The sequence below is a fragment of the Pomacea canaliculata genome, linkage group LG2, assembly GCF_003073045.1.
Source record: "Pomacea canaliculata isolate SZHN2017 linkage group LG2, ASM307304v1, whole genome shotgun sequence".
NCBI lineage: Eukaryota > Metazoa > Mollusca > Gastropoda > Architaenioglossa > Ampullariidae > Pomacea > Pomacea canaliculata.
Genome location: NC_037591.1, coordinates 4,289,778 through 4,301,485, shown reverse-complemented (window position 1 = coordinate 4,301,485; position 11,708 = coordinate 4,289,778). Strand labels below are relative to the sequence as shown.

General features: G+C 40.1%; 1 protein-coding gene across 2 annotated transcripts; it reads right to left on the bottom strand.

Moving 5' to 3' along the window:
* Positions 1 to 948: 948 nt before the first annotated feature.
* On the bottom strand, positions 949 to 11,674 carry LOC112558063 (G-protein coupled receptor GRL101-like). Of its 2 annotated transcripts, XM_025228252.1 has the most exons (6): positions 11,657 to 11,674; positions 9,875 to 10,069; positions 8,047 to 8,077; positions 5,917 to 6,610; positions 5,105 to 5,618; positions 949 to 4,343 (listed from the first exon to the last, which is right to left on the bottom strand). In XM_025228252.1, the coding sequence occupies exons 2-6, from the start codon at positions 9,875 to 9,877 to the stop codon at positions 2,298 to 2,300; spliced, it is 3,288 nt and encodes a 1,095-aa protein (XP_025084037.1). In that variant the 5' UTR covers positions 9,878 to 10,069; positions 11,657 to 11,674; the 3' UTR covers positions 949 to 2,297. The 2 variants fall into 2 exon arrangements, with proteins under 2 accessions (XP_025084037.1, XP_025084036.1); XM_025228251.1 differs by lacking the exons at positions 9,875 to 10,069; positions 11,657 to 11,674 and having other exon boundaries at positions 8,047 to 8,596.
* Between the last annotated feature and the right edge of the window lie 34 nt (positions 11,675 to 11,708).

The following is an 11,708-nucleotide window of genomic DNA, read 5'->3' as shown; positions in this document are numbered from 1 at the left end:
ATTGGAAGTTTAGGCTGATGTGCTTGGTGGTAATAATCTTTCCTGAAACTGTGACAAACCTGTTTGTGTCTAGATGACGACCTGTACCTTTTAAAGACCTTTACACTTAAAAAAGAAGCCGCATTTATGTCAGACAGTTTTTATTTAAATCTCCACAATTAACGGTGCAAGCATTTTTCAGTACAATATCTTTTCTACATTTAAAGACTTAACATTAAATTATGAAATTTAAAAAAATCAGCTTCTATATAATTATATATAATTTTGCCATTATCAGAATAAAACGAAAGAAATGTCTATTTTAAAACCTTGATGAACTCCAAAAAGAATTTACTGTATGTGTGGTTCTATTTTTAAAGTGTTGGCAAACCTTTATAGACTAGAGAATTTACAATGGTTTTACCGGCATTTCTGTACATTAGTACAAACTGTACACGGCAACAAACACACTGGCATTTGAATCAGTTGAAGGTGATACTCTCTAAAATATAAAACAGTGACACACACACACACACACCATAACAGGTAAAATGTAAGTCTAAGGGTTAGGATGAGGTTAGGGTTTACTTGTAGGTTTCTATTTTCATAGAATGAGCAGAAAAAACCTCGGTTGAGATCAACGTGTGTTTGTCGTCAGTGAAGTTCGTATGTTCGTGAATGTGTAGAACAAGCCATTGCTAAAACCTCGTTGGGAACATGTAGTCGTTCTTTGTCTAGTTGTTGTTTTGACAATATTCTTGATAACTGGCCAGATTGTGTTCTGTTGGTTTTATTGCCTGCTTCTTTTTTTTATCAAAAGGATATATTTTTAGCTTAGAAGGCAGTCGTTTAGGATGAGTCCCACGTTACTCTCTTCCACGGGTTTTCCACACACACACAGACACGTGTAGCAAAGGACACATACATGTATATGTCAACCTCCTAATTTATTCTTTTTACAATGCTGTAGAATACTATCGTACAACATATATATATATAACTATATAAATATTATTTACGATTTAAAGTATTGTTGATAAAATATCCAATAAGTGGCCTTCACATTCACAGCTAAGTTCTGTTTTAAGAGTATCAGGTTAGAAGTGTGGATTGGGTTTTGCAGACGATATCTGGAACCAACAGATTACTTGTGTGAAAATAATTATTAACATTTACAATAGCTATATAAATATTCCCTGAGCATCGTATTTACCATGAACACATGCTACTGAAAATTTAGCTGTTTTACGTGTCAAAAAAAAAAAAAATCCAAATCATCGATATTGTGAATAATTAAAAGCTCAAGGTCTTAAAATATAAAACACTTGGTTCCACTTATTTATAATGATTGTAATTTTTGTTACACCTGTAACCCGTAACCTCATAACCTGCCCCACTTGACTGTAACCATCGTACTTTTATACTTAGGTTTTTACTTTTATTATTTGTTTCCTCTCGTCTTTCTTTGGCTGTAAACGACTAAATTTTACCAAAACATGTTTAGCGTTCTACAATAAGCATTAAATATTTACCGCTTACCTCCCGTTGATTTATAAAAATACTTTTATTTCTCTTGTGTATGAATGAAAGACATTTGAGTTTTTTCAGAGGCTGTGTGACAGACCTTACTCATGTCATCATTCATGTCCAGTTTGTTCTCCAACAGACTTTTACACAATAAAGTGTGTGTTGTGTGATGGTGTGGACCTGCTACAGCTGTGAACGACGCCAGACACTAGCAGCTGTGTATCATCAGCATCCATGTGATACTGTAGGCCCAGTGGTGGATGGTGGAACCAAGTGGTTAATGTACACAGTCAGTAAAAGCCAGCAGGTTTAAACCAAGTCTCAGTGTTAAACCAACATCGACTTAGATTAAGGAATAAAATTTTATATTAAAGTAAACGATATGGGCATAAAAATCCCAAACAGTCGCTGGCATCCTCAATAAATATAAATATATTGTTTAAATATTTGTATACCGTTTAGGCCCTATGTACTAAACCCTTATAAATTTCGGCTGTACAAAACTCATATTACTTGTGTTGAAAACGTGATTTGTTGTCAATACATGTATTAACAAGTTTTGTATTTCAGTTAATAGTGTATACATAGTAAATCTCAGTCATTTATTAAACGTACAAAAATCACGTAGTTTTTCTGATGTATAAAGCAGGAATTGAGGTAGATAATTGCATTAGCAAGACAAAGATGTACAGGACCAGAGCCGCCTTTATCACTGAAATAAATATTGTAGAAATGAGCTACTTACGCCTGTTGGAGCTGCAATTATTAAAAAAAATTCTCTTAGATGCCGCTTACTTCGACAAGTTTTTTTGTTCTAGCAGCGATATTAAATGCTTCTTCAACATCATTTCTTTCGACTTTCGCCTTCGCTCAATCAAAACGTTCAAAGTGTACAGGAAGGGGTTGAGAGCGGAGTTAAGTGGAACAATGAAGATGACGAGAGCGACGATGACCTCACTAGAGACTGGCGTGCCGCGGGCCGCTAGAAGTCCCAGCAAGGCCACGGGGAACTTGCAGCAAAAGTCAGACACAACCACTGTCATCAGTCGACGGGCGATGGTCAGGTCCTTGGTCTTCTTGGATGTGTCGGAATTTGGAATACTGTTAATTCTTACAGACAAAAAGATGAAAAACTGACCAGCGGCAATAAAAAGAAAGAGAATACCGTTCAGGATAATCATGATACCGGTAGCATAGTCTTTTCCGTAAAAGTCTTTATTCGCGATTGAGATTGGAATGCAGATACCGTTTTTATTGTAGAAGTTCCAGTCTGCTGTTGACGGAAGCAAAGGAATGAGAGCGATAATGAAGCCTACACTCCACGTCATAACTGAAGCAATCCACGCCGAACGTTTAACGAAGTGAAAGACGCTGAAAGGAAAATTGATGACAAGTAATCGGTCTAATGTGACGAGAAGGATAATGAAAGCTGACACTTCACTAGACAGTAGACAGAGAAAGCCGGCCAGCTTACACACAAAACTATTTCTCCATATTAAGTCGTTCCACAAGTAGTTTTCTAGGTACACACGGTCAGCTATTCCTATGATGGCCAGGTACACACCCATCACAAAGTCAGCTATACTTAAATTAGTGACAAAGACATCAAAACCAAGGTTGCTTGTTTTCTTACTGATAAACACACGGTAAATAAAACTTCCCGCGTTGCCCATCAGAGCTAAAGACGCGAATAACGAGAGGAAGACACGGTATGTGTCTGAGCGCAGGAGAGCATCACAGGACGAGATCTCGTCAGAGGGCGCTTCACACTTTTGCAGAATAAATCCTTCGGGAAGGGAGGCTGGACAACAGACCTTGTAGTTGTCAGCATAGAGGGACTCTAACTTACTTAAGGAGGTAAATGTTTGTGGTGGGAAATAGTTCACAGTAGACCCCTTTAAATCTAGACTTCGTAGTTCAGTCAGGTTTGTGAACAACTCGCCAGCAATGGTTTCAACGCCGCAGTCAGAGAGATTGAGTTTTCGTAGATTAGGAAATGTTTCAGAAATCATAACATCCAGTATTGAAAACTTAATTCTGGAAACATCAAGGCCTATTACTTGTCCTAGTGCTGGATGAGAAGGTCTGTCAGTTGGGTTTAAAGATGCAAGTGGATTACCCGAAAGATCCAAGGACCTCAGGTTATGTAGTGTTCCAAATATATTAGAACTGAATGAGGTAATATAGTTGTTACTTAGGTCAAGGATTTGAAGGTTAACGAAGTTCATTTGGTCTAGAACACTGATGTTACAGTTGTTAAAGCTGAGATAAACAATCATGGTGTTATTGACAACATCTCTGGGGGTCATCCCCGAGCCACTTGCGTCAAGATACCGCAGTTCAGGGTAATTGATAGCTGCAAACCTTTGCGTGCAGGTGAAGGCCAGTCCGTGACACACACACGTGTCAGGACAAGAAAGGTCACACAGCAGCTCGTCGTCTCCCTCAGGACACTGTGACCAACCGTCACACACGTGATCAGGGTGCAGGCAGACGTGTGACGAGCGGCAGCGGTAGTAGCCGGGACAGGTGTAGGTGTCACACGCCGTCTCGTCCTGTTTACCAGGACAGTCAAAGACACCATTACAGCGAACATAGACGGGCAGACAGTAAAAGTCAACTCCTGGACACTGGAAATGGGTTTCGGGACACATAATTTTTTCTTTCATTGTTATTGGTTCTACTGCTTTTAGCCTACCATTAGAGTCGATGTCTATGATAGCAGGGGGAGGATGACTTTTTTTTACATGAATATATTCTTGATGGATGCACATCAGTTCGTCTAAGCCATCAGCGCAGTGCCAAAAATGATCGCATCTGAAATGATCTGGGATGCACTGCAAAGAACAAAACAAACTATCAAGTATTAACCAAAGCGCTTGCAAGAATACGACAAAAATGTAAAGTAATGAAAGTCGTAGAGAAATACCAGGACATGAAACTTTAACTCACTATTCGCGGTTAGGAGGTTAAATAGACAGATCAGTGATTGCTTTATACATTTATTTCTGACATATGATTGCATTTTTTCTTTTAAAGTGAAACATAATGATGCTAATTCCAATTCTTTATTTAAAATGAGAAACTTCCAATTAGTGATGTCACGACGAAGAAAGCAAGAATAATTATAATTTAGGTAAGGCATATCACAGGTAAAACAGTTTACATATTTTACATATAATCTCGCAGTGAGAAAACGTTTTGGTAATCAGCAATAAATTTGGCAAAGACAAAGAAAATATGATAATAATTCTAATGTATTGATGGACATAACATGATTGTATACATAATCCGTGTATTTTCGTGATAATATTTGTTACAATTATTTCTTTGCTTTTAATTGTTCATCGTCTCTTTCCGTATTCAGTCCCTACTCCCATCACTCCCATCACATTACACCATTGTTTCGATATTTTTAATGCCCTTATGACCTCTCTTACCCTTTTCAGATCACTGAGATCAAATACTAGTACAGACTTGGAGGAAAAACTGCATGAAATTATTGTGCCAGACATAGATAATTGAACACAACTACTGGTAACACTACCAAAAAGCAAAACAACACACACATACTGACACACAGACACACTGTATTTACCTGTTTGTTTGAACACTCAAACAGCTTTTTGTTCAGTGGACATGTAAAAAAGATGCAAAAATTCTCGTCGCTGTTATCGCTGCAGTCAGGACGATGATCGCACACAAGGGAGTAGGGCACACGTTGAATCTCGTTGATACAGGAGAACGAAGGCGGAAGTGACGTCAGAGGAGTACTACATGTCTTAGCGTTGTCGTACTTGTCCGCCCAGCACTCACTCTCGACATCACAAGCGAGGAAAGTGTGTGTGTAGTGGAGTGACGGACACTGCAAGACGTCCACTGACCAGTTGGCTGTGAGTGACACCGGCATCTGTGGTAAAGTGTCGTCGCCACTAACGGCAAACTTGCAGATCAACAAAGAAGCCATGTTGATATCGCACAGTGGTAAAAATATATCTAAGATGTCTTTTGGACGAAAACGGATGCCAAAGCAGCCACTAATTCCGTAATAAAAGTCTACTGGCAGAAAATGAATGAATATTCCATCCAGTCCTGTGAACCCTTGACTGTACCTAACACGGGAGGAAAGTGAAGCATGTGAAATATTTTACTCGCCGACTTAAAGCGCTGTTTCACGTACACCATAAAAACTAGACAAGCGGTAGAACTTTGTGTTTTTTATTTATTTATATGATAGAATCGCTTCTTTAGACTAGATGCTGAGCATGATAGCATTTTTGTTACTTTTGATTTGCTTGGATAGTATAAAGGTTACTTATGAGACACTCCAGTCAAAGAAGGTAATCAGAAAAGTTATCTGTATAATTAATTCGGTGACAGAGAGTGAGAGAAAATTTAAAGCTGACTTACATGTATGGCAATGAAGGGGGAGATAGTACAAGCCCATAAAACGAACGTTCAAAGGGACGATATCGCAGAAGATCAAGAGTTGCTGCCCATTCTGTCGGTGTTTGCGCCGCCATAAGCAGCATACCTCGAGACTTGCAAATTTCCGAAGCTGCCTTCCACGAAATATTTCGGTCTGTCTTTACAAACTGCAGACATGTGCCATTAGCTGACTGGAAGCCTGGACCACACACGTGACTGGTGTAAGGACAGTCCACTTCGTCCTCGCCGCCCACGCAGTCGGACACCAGGTTACACGGGAAGTGCAGGCGGAAGTCGGGCCAGTGCGGCACAGAGCAGTTCCACCTGCCGTCCCTCAGTTGTTGGGGAAGAGCGGAGAGGGCGTGAAAAGAGAATGAAAGTCTAAACCCTGTCCCTGGATAAAATGTCACAGACTTGAAGTGAATGTACAGCTTGCTGACATTGTACAGAGAAACAGGTGGCTTGTGGGTGGTACATATCTCATGGATCAAACTGCTATTGAGATGGCCTTCACTGTAAAGAGATATTTTATCATGTCTGCATTCTTCAGATCCTCCTATATCTACTTCTTGAAAACTGACCATTATCTGATGGTGCCTTGGGATAGGTATCTCAGCCCAGCTGTCCATGAGTGGATACCGAGTTCTTCCGATCCAGTTGGGTGTTTGAACAAAGCCTGTAATCAGTAAAACACATATCCCGATAATCTGCAACACACGCACAGAGGATATAACAAGATGAATGTCATTCTGTGAAACGCTCTGTTTTCCGCAAGAATAGTTGCAAATATCTCGTAATATTTAAAACATGTTTTTCTATGAGTCTCCTTTTTCTCGTGAATGCAAATATCGGTTCTTGGTGGTAGTTATGACGCAACTCTTACTACCTGCGTCATTATAATCCTGCAGGTGAAACATTGTGTTTAACGTTCTCACGTCAGCCGCTTCAAATCTCGCCACATGGATCACGTGCCTTACATACAAAAATTTGACTCCAGAAAAAGAAAACTCAGCTTTACCCATGTTCTCCGAAACAGCGGTATAGTGCTGTTAACTCCCGTTAAAACATCATTACACTTACATCAACTTAGCTCTAGCAGCTTTTACTGAGGTTTTGAGTTCATGGTTGTCATGAGGGGATTAGCAGGTGGTCCTATGGGACAGTTGCAACTTGCCTGTGACTGTCCTCCCTAGTAACGATATCTGACAGTAAAGACAGTGTTAGTCTCCTGTCTAATTGTTCAGTATTTGTCGTCACTTTCCCACTCGGTCCCCCATCCAAGACAGAGAGCAGCAACTGCTCCTATGGGCGACATGAACATTGAGCGCTGTCCTAGTCCAGGAACGTCACGTGACTTCTTTAACGTCTGCCGACTACACTAAAATGCAGCATCACACTACACTAAAATGAGTCGCCGGGATAAGCAATACCATGTAAGCCGCCAAACACACACCACCCTGATGTGTCGGAACCCTCCTGACTGCGGTGATTAGGAGCGCGGGCAAATACACACGAGTTTTCTTCTCCCCGACATTGCGTATTCCCCCCCCCCCCCCCCCCCGTCTAACCGTCAGAACACGAACTTGCATTACTGGACGATTTTTTTCCAGTTAACTATTAAAACGAGACTGGTGTATACAAAGTTAGTCATATTCATTATTTAGAGCTGGCCAAGACTGACAGTGGAGAACGTAACAAGCGTTGGTCTCTGCAGACAGACAGACAACAGCACCTATACAGGTGGGTGGTCAGAAGTACAACAGAGACGTCACTGACCTCCCCTGGGAAGCTATTCACTCGTGGCGCCCTCTAGCCACTTACGGCCGTCTACTCTACATAATGTCTTTCTGAAAGTCTGTACACAAAAACTTTTAATTACTAACCCTATCTTTTGAGGACTTCTAGTCGAATTTAGTCTTGCACTTTGATTGTTAGTAATTACCACAGTACAACGCTTCTGCGTGATGGCAGCTGTTTAGTGTTTAGTTTATTATTCGCATTATTGCAATTGCATTAATTCCGTAATCAGGTTCATTTTACTTCTCAGTCGTTTAGAGTAGCACAGTGGTTATTCAAATGTTGAGTCAAGTGAAAAATACGTGTTTCACGTACCCTGGGTGGCTGTCGTGTAGTTGATTTCCAGCTGAGGAATGGAAACTGCGGATATATTAATAAAGAAAGAAAATCGAATACTTGAAGTATTATAAATGTATATCACAGTCTTGATTTTATTGGTCAGAGAGACGACATCTACAGAACCTATGTAGTAAGGCAAGAGTTGTATGTACTCTTTTCCAATGTCATAGACTTGTATGTCGAAATCATCACTCTGTGTGTCCGTCGTCACCTGAATCTTAGCCACGTGGTTGTGTGGTACAGTTACTACTATTGTACATTTTCCTTTTGCACTGAAATGTGAAGTGTTTATTCTTATCTGCATGAGACTTACATTGAACTCATTTGATGTTTGATGAATCAAACAATTTTTAAAGTATTCTGAAGAAATATTAACAGAGGAATGATTGCCGCTTGGTAAAGACATGTTTACACTTGCATTGTTATTGCCTTTTGTGTACACATCCTCCCTAGTGACGATATCTGACAGTGAAGACGGTGTGAAGTCTCCTGTCTAACTGTTCAGTGTCAGACGTGATGTCAGGTGTAGACACTGTCACGTGACTAGTAGAAACATCGCGTTCTGATGAGAGACAGAGAAGATAACAAGTATTGATGATTAAGCTGGCTCGAGAGGGACCATTTGTCCGAAGTGTTTCCTAAAGTCACTGAGTTAGAAAAACTAAATGTTTCAGTAGACAGTGTCTGAACAACTAATCCTAAAAGTATTAGCCTTTTCCCAGCGGAAATCATTTGAGAACTATTATAAAAACAAAGTCATTGCCACAATCCTACCGTGATGTAAAACATTTCTTTGACAGTGCGATGCCGTTTGGGCTCCGTTGCCTACCAGGCTGACTTAAATACATTTAAAATCCTTTGTTCAGGGACAGCATTCTGTAGCTTATTTTTTTTTAATACAAATTGTAGCTATAGAATATATTTTTTAAATGTTTGTGACAAAAGTTTCGGTTGAGAAACGTATGAGATTCGTAAAGAAAACAGAAAAAAAAGCACGCCTTCGGTTGGGGTAAAAATGGGCGTAAATTGTGTACGTGTGTATATACATGCGGTGTGTGAGTTGGCGCGCGCACACACACACCTTTACAGAGAAACTACAGGGGCACAAAAATGAAAAAAATATTTTTTAACAGCAGGTGATCATTGTGCGCAATGGTATTTACGTTTGTAGACATTAGACACACACACACAGAGTGACAGCATACAAAATCGCACACAAACGTACACAGGGCAGAACTTTATTTTAATTAATTTTTTTTTGAGGAAACACTTAAGATTTAACTTGTCAAGGCATTTTTATATCCCAAAAGTAAATGTAAAAGTGTCTTACCATTGTTTGCAAGCGGTTAAACAGCGTGGGGTTACCGTTATTCACTCAGATCGACTTTCAAGCACGTGCACACATAATGGTGCGTGTACATATAGATCTTTGCTACCCTGCACACACATCTATTTGGTACGTACTTATATTTACCTAAAAAGACTTTTTTATCAGACAGTAACGCAGACATCCCATTTGCACCATCGAACAATTTAAAGAACGCGGGAGCACACACACACACAGAGAACACAAATGCACACGCACATAGTTGCATACGCGAGGGCACATGTACACACATCAGAAAAGTATTTTACGAAAATAATTTCTAGGAGGAAATTTTTTCGCGAAAGATTTTTAACTATGCGCGAATGCGATTTCCGCGTTTTCTACTCGTTCAGAGCAGCAGGAAGTCTTGTTCCTGTTAATAACATAAACTCCTGCCCATCCCTCATCCACCACCACACACATAAAGAACGGTCAAACCATGAAGATGACGAGGCAGCGCTCTGGATGTGACTGTGGCGCAAGTCACAGGTTTCAGTCTTCGCCAGGTGTCACACAAGTCGCCAGGTGTCGCACTTCAGCTGCTGCTTCAATCTTTTGTCGGAAGTGACGTCAACTCTTAAAACTCTCAGCTGCAGACGTTACTCCTCCATGTCGTGGCCAACACTTTGGTGCCTGCAGAGATTCCCACATAAATATGAAAATTTAATGTCGAGGAAGAGTCTATTCCACTTTATGTAACATGATAATGATGTTTAAGGGGTTGACAAGTTAACAAGTTGAAAGCCGTGAAACAGCTGGTCACATACCACGAGCGACGTGTCTTTAACATATTGATGAGATTATTGATACTTTGGCAAAAGCTGGACTACAGTATGGTCAGACGAGCTAAGCGGTGTAAAAACTTGCACACGGTGTGAATCTTACTGTTCATTATCGCTCAGGGCTTTGTTACGCAAAAATGCGTACAGTACGCATTAAAATTTCATCAAAAAGAACAGGGGATTTAGCCTTAGCAGAACCCTTGTGTTAAGTAGGTTATCTGGGCGATGTGTCTGGCGTTATTTACACCATCTTGGACATAAAGGAATCATGAGGCACAAGTTTTTGTTAGTGTACGACGTCGCTGACAGTTTCGGTGAAGGCTCTATTGTAGTTTGTATTGGGGGGAATGCACAAAGTTTACACATTATCCTCTAAATTCCCGAGATATACAAAACTAGCCGCAGGGAAGCCCAGAGAGGTAAGGAAGGTTAAAGACGATCGAGGCCGTTATCGTTAGAGTGAGGCTGCGTCCCTCGTGTTGTGCAAAATGTCTTCATGATATGCTGCTGACTGTCACAGCAGGTGTGAAACTGGTGTTGAGCGAGGAAAGAAAAGAGGCCAGGAAAAATCCTTAAGACGTTTCGATTATTATTGACTCATTCTAAAAGTAACTGAAGCATTATGCTTTTTTTTAAACAAATGAAAAAAGTATTTTTGAGCAAACAGCCATCTGTAAGCAATGACAATGACACGTACAGGCAGTCACAGCTTGAAGTTTCAGCCTACCTGAAACCTTTTTATCTTTCCCTTAGCCACCCACACTGCACCCACTGGGGACTGTAGCTGAAGCAACTTCAGTTTTTTAAAAAATATAAAAATATCCATAGGATGTTCTTTTGGAGCGAAAGGGGGGCTCATCATTATATACCATCTTTAATCTCTAATCCAAAACTAGGGTACGAAAGGTTTTTCAACCCGCCCATGGGAAGAATATTGCCTAGCTATAGGGAAGTTTTATAAAATTATATTATAGGACAGTGATCAGTGACACATAGATCATCGTGTACAGTCCAGCTAAGTAATAATTAACGCAGGGCTGATGACTAACAAATCTACAGCTGAAACTGTACGCGTGCTGCTATATGGTTGAGAAAAATATGTTCAAGCTGTCATTCAAAATGCAGAGATTATTTCCCATAAAAAAGATCCCCAAAACTCCCCTCCAGTGTCACAGGGAGACATGCAAAGGATCGAGAATAAAGTTTGGTCAGAAAACTTCCAGGTCTGGTCTGGAGAAGATGGAAATAGACAAAGTGATAGTCTTGTCCGAAAAAAAACTGTGTTTTCTTTTTAACCTACCACCTAGCTCTACCCCAACTAAAGAAAAACTACTGAGAATTAAATTGAAGCAAACATATTAAGATATTCTGGCTATAGATAATAAAAACTAAACTAAGCAAATGGTTTTGAAGAGAAACCATTTTCACTTCTGCTCACCGAGTTCCGTTATGTGGCATGCTCACACCACAATGCTGCTTACTGCGCGAGG

Excerpts from the sequence above, each read along its gene's own strand:
- LOC112558063 (XM_025228251.1), bottom strand. The coding sequence starts at position 8,476 with ATGTCTTTACCAAGCGGCAATCATTCCTCTGTTAATATTTCTTCAGAA. Across the intron at positions 6,611-8,046 it reads CTACACGACAGCCACCCAGG|GCTTTGTTCAAACACCCAAC; the intron begins GTACGTGAAACA and ends TACTGATTACAG. Across the intron at positions 5,619-5,916 it reads CCCCCTTCATTGCCATACAT|GTACAGTCAAGGGTTCACAG; the intron begins GTAAGTCAGCTT and ends CTCCCGTGTTAG.